At 35.0% G+C, this 7,140-nt stretch overlaps 1 protein-coding gene across 1 annotated transcript; it reads left to right on the plus strand.

Annotated features, from left to right (window-relative positions):
* Positions 1-1,585: 1,585 nt before the first annotated feature.
* LOC137025345 (polymeric immunoglobulin receptor-like) lies at positions 1,586-6,344 on the plus strand. The gene is made up of 5 exons (XM_067393340.1): positions 1,586-1,634; positions 4,922-5,236; positions 5,467-5,803; positions 5,915-6,175; positions 6,278-6,344. The coding sequence occupies exons 1-5, from the start codon at positions 1,586-1,588 to the stop codon at positions 6,342-6,344; spliced, it is 1,029 nt and encodes a 342-aa protein (XP_067249441.1).
* The last annotated feature ends 796 nt before the right edge of the window (positions 6,345-7,140 follow it).

Below are 7,140 nucleotides of genomic sequence, written 5' to 3' on the forward strand. Positions count from 1 at the left end.
AAATTAATTTGCATGCATTTATTTGTTACATGTTAGGCCATTAAGCGATTCACACTGATTTAAACTGATTAAAAAAGGCATAATACTGAATAAAAAAATAAATAAAAAATGTGAAACTGACAGCATTGACCGGCACTGACAGCAGAGGGGGAAACACAATCCCTTTCTATTTAATGAAATAAACAGTGCTTTAAATTTTCCAGGTAGGCTACATCTATTTTCTTGACCTGGCCTAAGGACACTGCACATTTTGTAAAGGTGCATTCCATTCGACCATAAGTGGACTACCAAGTGGACTTGACAGGGTATATCACCACAAAGAATCTGATTATCGATGGAGATCTATGTATTTATTGACTAATGGAAATATTCTCGAGAGTAACAATATATTGTATTATAGTTGATGTAAGGATGAATCTATTATAATTAACATGAGGTCTATGTCATACCATCTCTAAATAGATGTTTAAAGGAAGCAACTGTGTGTATTTGTGTGTGTGGAGGCGTCTGGTTTCATGTGCAAAATGACACCTAACAAATGTAAGAATATATAAAGATGTGAGATTCGCAAGAGATACTGATCTGCTTCTCTCAGGCTTTTTGCATGACAAACATTGCAAAGATGAGGTCATAAAACAGAGTATAATAAATAAAAAAACAGGGGCAAGTCAGAAATATTTTAATGAGAACCTGGAGAAATAACCATGGTCATCTGTGTGCCCTCAATGAGTGAGCATCTGTCTCGTCTTCAGAGCTTCTCTTCTTCTTTCTTCTGAAGGTCTGTGGCTTATTTTATTTTTACTCTTTCCTGCCTCCAGACTCATTTAATTACTTCAGACATGAGGCCAACAATGACCTATAACTATAAATAAATAAGCTGTAGGAAACTCCCCATCACCCCAAAAACGGAATCCGACGGCCTGGGCGAAGGTTTAATGCGTGTATGTATTTTCAGCGCCCCTGTAAAATTCACTTAATTTCTAGAATTTAGTTTCAATTTTACTTTAGCTGCTGGTTTAATCTGACTCCAATTTCAAATAATTACTCTTAGATGGTGTTCAAATTAGAAATTAATCATTGGTTATGCATTTGATTATTCTGATTACCTTATCTCTTCAATTATTCGTCCACTGCGGTCCCGATATCACTTTAGAAAAGTCACTTTGGCTGACTGAATGCTTTTCTCGGACACAAACTCATCAGTTCTGACCATAAACATTGGATGCAGGGCAAATATCTACCTATAAGTCGGTCACGCTCTGCTGAGCAGATGAGTTTTGCTTTATTGCAGGGCACCTGATCTCAGTTTTTGTCTTAGCAGGAAAATCAAGTCTTACAAAGTCATGCAGTATATAAACATAAAATGGTCTAAAATGTTTATGATTTATGACTCATTTGATGATTTATTTAAATAATATATAGTAATACCAGTATAGTTCTGTTTGATTATTTGCTTAAATATGGAAAAATACAGAGATGTATCATGAAACAGGAAAGTAAGGGCTAACAGGAACTTAAAAAAAAAAAAAAAAATGACAGAGCCCACACAAAACAGAGTCGTGCCATTAGTGAGTGTGAACCAGTCATGAGGGACCATTTATATCTTTTCTTCTTTATGATTCAATTTAGTACTGGTAAGTTCAGACTTTTGATTATTTTTTAATTTATGAGGAACTGTTGTGAGATCAGTGTGATGTAGTTGTAGTTATTTAAAACATCAGTTTAAAACATATCTAAAACAATTTAAGTATAACAAAGCATCTTTTAAGAAATTTGTGTTTTGTAGTTTTTTGAATAGATTTTCATTATCTGTCTATTCACATGTGCAGAACATTGAATTAATTTGTCAATTGCAGATATTCAAACTGAAATAGTCTTTGAATTCCTAAAGGATGAAATCAGGAGGGCTGCTTCTTTTCTTAACTAGTGAAATAATGCATAGCTACAGAAACTAAAAATTGTATTTGTGTACACTAATGGAAGAAAAATAAATAAATAATAATAAAACTGAATGATTTGAGCAACATTATCTTTCTGTGTTCATTAAAAGTTGCTAAGGTTTGAATAAAGGCCTTCACAACATTTTCAAAATCATGTTAATTTACATTAACATAACTTACGTTGCATTAAACTACATTTTGCTGATCAAAAATCCTAATAAACACAATAAAGTGCTGCTCATGAACAGAAACCTGAAGCTCTTCTCAGCTTTTTTCCTGATTATTATATGTGACCCGCTCTGGCGAAATGAGTCGGAAGTCGCAACATTCTATTTTAAGATATGGGCCGATAATGTGGAAAAACAATGAAAAAATCGATTTAAAAAAAAAAAGCTAATTTCAAAGAACAGACTTTCAAAAATAATCTCCCAAAGTTTCGTAGTCCAGATAATTGAGTAAAGGTATTTAAATGGCTATTAAATTTGACATGGTTTTACTAAAATCGCTGGAAATGAACTTCTCAACTCCTCTCATCACTTATGAGCATTTCCCGGTTTTTTAACAATGGGAAGCCCCGTTTCGACTGACAGACACGCGAACGGTCCAGCCATCCTCCTGTCAGACTAGCGCGCCTTATAAAATAAAACTCCCATTTGCGTGTCTCTCTTTAAAAGCCAATAAAAATTGAATCCATATAGGTAGCACAAAAATTATTTTGCATACAAAACCAAAGACTTTAAAGGTGCCCTCGAATCAGAATTTGAATTTACCTCAGCATAGTTGAATAATAAGAGTTCAGTACATGGAAAAGACATACATTGAGTTTCAAACCCCATTGTTTCCTCCTTCTTATGTAAATCTCATTTGTTTAAAAGACTTCCGGAAAACACTCGGATCTCAACATAACACCGACTGTTACGTAACAGTCGGGATCATTAATATGTATGACCCCAATATTTGCATAATGCCAGCCCATTCGACGCATTAGACAAGGAAAGGCAGTATTAACGTCTGGATCTGTGCACAGACAAGGTAAGCAAGCAAGAACAACAGCGAAAAATGGCAGATGGAGCAATAATAACTGATCCATGATATCATGATATTTTTAGTGATATTTGTAAATTGTCTTTCTAAATGTTTCGTTAGCATGTTGCTAATGTACTGTTAAATGTGGTTAAAGTTACCATCGTTTCTTACTGTATTCACGGAGACAAGAACAGTCGCTATTTTCATTTTTAAACACTTGCAGTCTGTATAATTCATAAACACAACTTCATTCTTTATAAATCTCTCCAACAGTGTGTAATGTTAGCTTTAGCCACAGAGCATATAGCCTCAAACTGACACAGAATCAAACGTAACCATCTAAATAAATACTTTACTCACATAATTCGAAGCATGCATACAGCATGCATGAAAAACATCTTGTAAAGATCCATTTGAGGGTTATATTAGCTGTGTGAACTTTGTTTATGCGATGTATATATAGTTGAGAGCTCGTGTGGCAGAGGAAGCGCATCTCTTAAAGGGGCCGTGCTGAAAAAATCAGTGCATAGTTAATGATGCCCCAAAATAGGCAGTTCAAAAAATTAATAAAAAAAAATCTATGGGGTATTTTGAGCTGAAACTTCACAGACACATTCAGGGGACACCTTAGACTTATATTACATCTTGTAAAAAAACAATCTAGGGCACCTTTAAGCTTTCATATCAAGCCTCCAACATGCTTCTGTTGCTTGTTTTCACCCTCTAATGAGTCTGAGTAATATGCGTTTACAACAAAAATAGCACAACCGCTAACTGAATACAGGTATGTATATTTCACGTGCTCATAACTTCATGAAAAATGCACAGATCATAAAAATGGCACATCAATATTTAAAGCAGATTTTCAAGATTAAAATTAATCCAAAATCAATATAATATATTGCGTTGATCACAAATTACTCACAGAATGATTTAACATACTTGGTTAAAAACATGTCTCTCATCTCTCCGGGATGCAGTGTGTATCCAATGTTCCCGGACCCATCCATGTTCGTAGATATCAAATAGATATCATTTTAAAGCTTAGAATCTCATCTTTTTAATGCATCTAACCATTTTGAACCGCCCGTTGGTGCCACCTGGCTGCGGAAAAAAATGAACAACAATTTTTCAAACTATTCTTTATGCTATCACCACGAAATTTGAACCAGATGCAGCTCACATATAGGAGAGCATCACCAAAAAAGAATTTTTAGCGATCTTATTGTGTTCCTGAGTTATTCCATGTCAAATAAAAAAAAAAAAAAAAATTATTTTAAAAAAAAATAGTATATATATATTTTTTTGTCTTTTATCAGCTGTTTCTCAGCAAGAAAATGTCCAAATGTAATGTAATTTACATTTTCTTAAAATTTAAAATTCTATCAAATGATAAAATTCTATCAAATGATACCTACCTTTTGACTCTCCTTTCTACAGTTTTGGAGTTATGAGTCTTTACTTTTGTGTGTGTCGCGCAGAGAGAAAAAAAAAAACTCTAAAAAAGCCTTCAGGTCTTAAAGGGTTAATTCAAATAAATACTTTCAAATAATTTGAGCTTCAGCCTGGTTTAGCATTTATATATATATATATATATATATATATATATATATATATATATATAAATGTCTTTGGTCAAATTAATCTGTAAAATAAATTTAAAATTTATCCCTTTAAATGCAATGGATTTTGAAAGATATCAACAAAAAAACGGGCAAAAAACTTTAAAAGCGATTTTCTCAGGTTTTCAATTGGAAAAAGAGGGCAGACGACCATAATTCAAATGGGTATATCTTGACTATGATATCATTTTAAAGCTTATTGTCTCATCTTTCCATTGATACCAAAATCTCAATTTTGAAATTTGGGTCACTGTGACTCATTTTGCTGGATCAGGTCACATATATTCCAGTAAAGCCCATTTGTAATTTTTTGACAAGCTCTCTTGTTTGCAGGCTGTATTCTTCCAGATGAGCAGCAGACAACACGCATAACAGGATACACAGGTGGATCAGTGGTGCTGCCCTGCTCCTGCGCTCATCCTCAGTCTACAGTCAACACATTCACATGGCTGTTTTATGGCAATGGTAAACAATGGATTCCGGTATTTGAGGATGAGGAGTACAGCGGCAGGCGTGTGCTGTTTAATGAAAGTTCTCCACAAAATCTGTCTCTTCTCATTTCTGACCTCAGACAGGAAGATCAAGGGTTCTATGAGTGTAAGACTGAACACGATAAAATTACTATAACCATTCGTTTAACAGTGAAGAGTAAGTGATGCTTCTAGAAATCTGAATCGCTCTTGTTAGACATGATTGATATCTCAGGAATAGACATTCAATTGTTCTTTTTACAAAATTATTATTTGAAAATGAAAAAAGAAATTTGGAGAACCAGTGACAGACTTTAAATTCTACATTCACTGACCTTTGAGTTTCACTTTTGTTCTCAGAACAATGTGGCTCATTCATGGCTTTTTTTCCTGTATAAATATTTTTAGGCTGTAATTTGGTTCAAAACACAGAGGTAACGATTGCGGTGACTGGATATGCAGGAGAGTCTGTGGTTCTGCCCTGCTCATGCTCTGAACTACTGGCTAAACCTGAACAGATACAATGGATGTATTATGTAGAAAAAGCTTATAAGGAAATTTACCCAAATGAAAAGATTGAGAGGCACAAGAACAGAGTCAAACTGTTGAATCAAACATCTCCAGGAAATCTCTCTCTATACATATCAGCACTGACCGCAGAGGACGAAGGAGACTATTATTGTTCTGTCTCGTCTCAAAAAGTCTCCTACAGACTTTATGTTGAAGGTAGTTTTGTTCTGTTGATGTTACTTTGATCATCATTACTACTGATTTTATGAAGAATCTAAATATTTAGAGGAATAAAGTAAACTTGTAGGATGACATGCTGTTTGCATTGTTATATTATCATTGACAGTTACTCTCGGGACAGAGAAACCACACATCCATACAGTTACTCTCGGGACAGAGAAACCACACATCCATACAGTTACTCTCGGGACAGAGAAACCACACATCCATACAGTTACTCTCGGGACAGAGAAACCACACATCCATACAGTTACTATTGGGACAGAGAAACCACACATCCATACATCCATCAGTTTATCAACACTTCAACCTTCACACCAAACACAAGAACTTCCACCACCTCAACAACCACACGACACATCTCAATGTAAGTCAAAGGCTTGGTTTGCTTTTCATTATTCAACAATGATGATTACAATAATGTATTTTTCCAATGAACATGTCAACAGCCCTGTATGTTTCTCCACAGATCTCTTGATTCTAGTGGCAGTGTTTCCCTTAGCAGTTATTCTGACATTTCTGGCTTTATCTTCTAGATATGCAAAGGTACATAAACACATTCTTAGAGTATGTTGTAAATGACTGCCTAATGGGCCCTAGCAATGTTCTGGTTTAAAAACTATTGGTTACTTGTTTTTTGCCAAATGCACATGCCTATCGCCTTATTTTTACAGTTTAATGCACTTTGATATTCTTCTCGTTAAAAATGCAAAAGTTTGCAAAACACTGTTGTCATGTAAATTAATGGCCAAAATGCATACGTTTTTCATTTTTAGTTGAAAACATTGTTGTGTTAACAGCCCCTATGAAAGTGGTGATTATACCCCAAACACCTGACTTGAATGAGCTTAAAAAATAAGTTGTGGCTAAAGCAGTTTCATAAAAGGTAATTGAAGTTCACACAGTCCCGCTAATTTGATGCAGTTTAACCTAGTCAAGATAACTGCACGTGCATGCTTTTCTTAAACAGCCCTAGTGGTCGATCATGGATCAAATCTATCCACCATAGGAAACAGCATATATTTTGTGCTGTTTTATGCATTTGAGACATGGTGTTTTCCTCAGTGTCATGAAACAGAAACACAAGATCCAAATGCAAGTGAACAGTCTTTATTTAAACCACTGCAATGAGACAATAGCAGAACTGTAGCAGGTGCAGTATAATCCAGCGGTGCATAGTCTCTAGTTCAGGCAAGAAAATAACCAGTCCAAGCGATCCAGAAGAGAACAGTTTCCAGGCGTAGAGATGCAGGAACTAGGAGGACTGCAGAGAACCAGGACAGGACATGAACAACAATAATCTGACAACACTCCATAGAAACGCCAGCCAGA

Source organism: Chanodichthys erythropterus, chromosome 8 (assembly GCF_024489055.1).
Source record: "Chanodichthys erythropterus isolate Z2021 chromosome 8, ASM2448905v1, whole genome shotgun sequence".
In the NCBI taxonomy this organism is placed as follows: Eukaryota; Metazoa; Chordata; class Actinopteri; order Cypriniformes; family Xenocyprididae; genus Chanodichthys; species Chanodichthys erythropterus.

What these genes read in the sequence shown, in the direction of transcription:
- LOC137025345 (XM_067393340.1), top strand. Translation starts at nt 1,586, where the DNA reads ATGAGGGACCATTTATATCTTTTCTTCTTTATGATTCAATTTAGTACT. An exon ending in TATGATTCAATTTAGTACTG is followed by an intron (nt 1,635 to 4,921) that starts GTAAGTTCAGAC and finishes TCTTGTTTGCAG; the next exon opens with GCTGTATTCTTCCAGATGAG. An exon ending in GGTAGTTTTGTTCTGTTGAT is followed by an intron (nt 5,804 to 5,914) that starts GTTACTTTGATC and finishes TATCATTGACAG; the next exon opens with TTACTCTCGGGACAGAGAAA.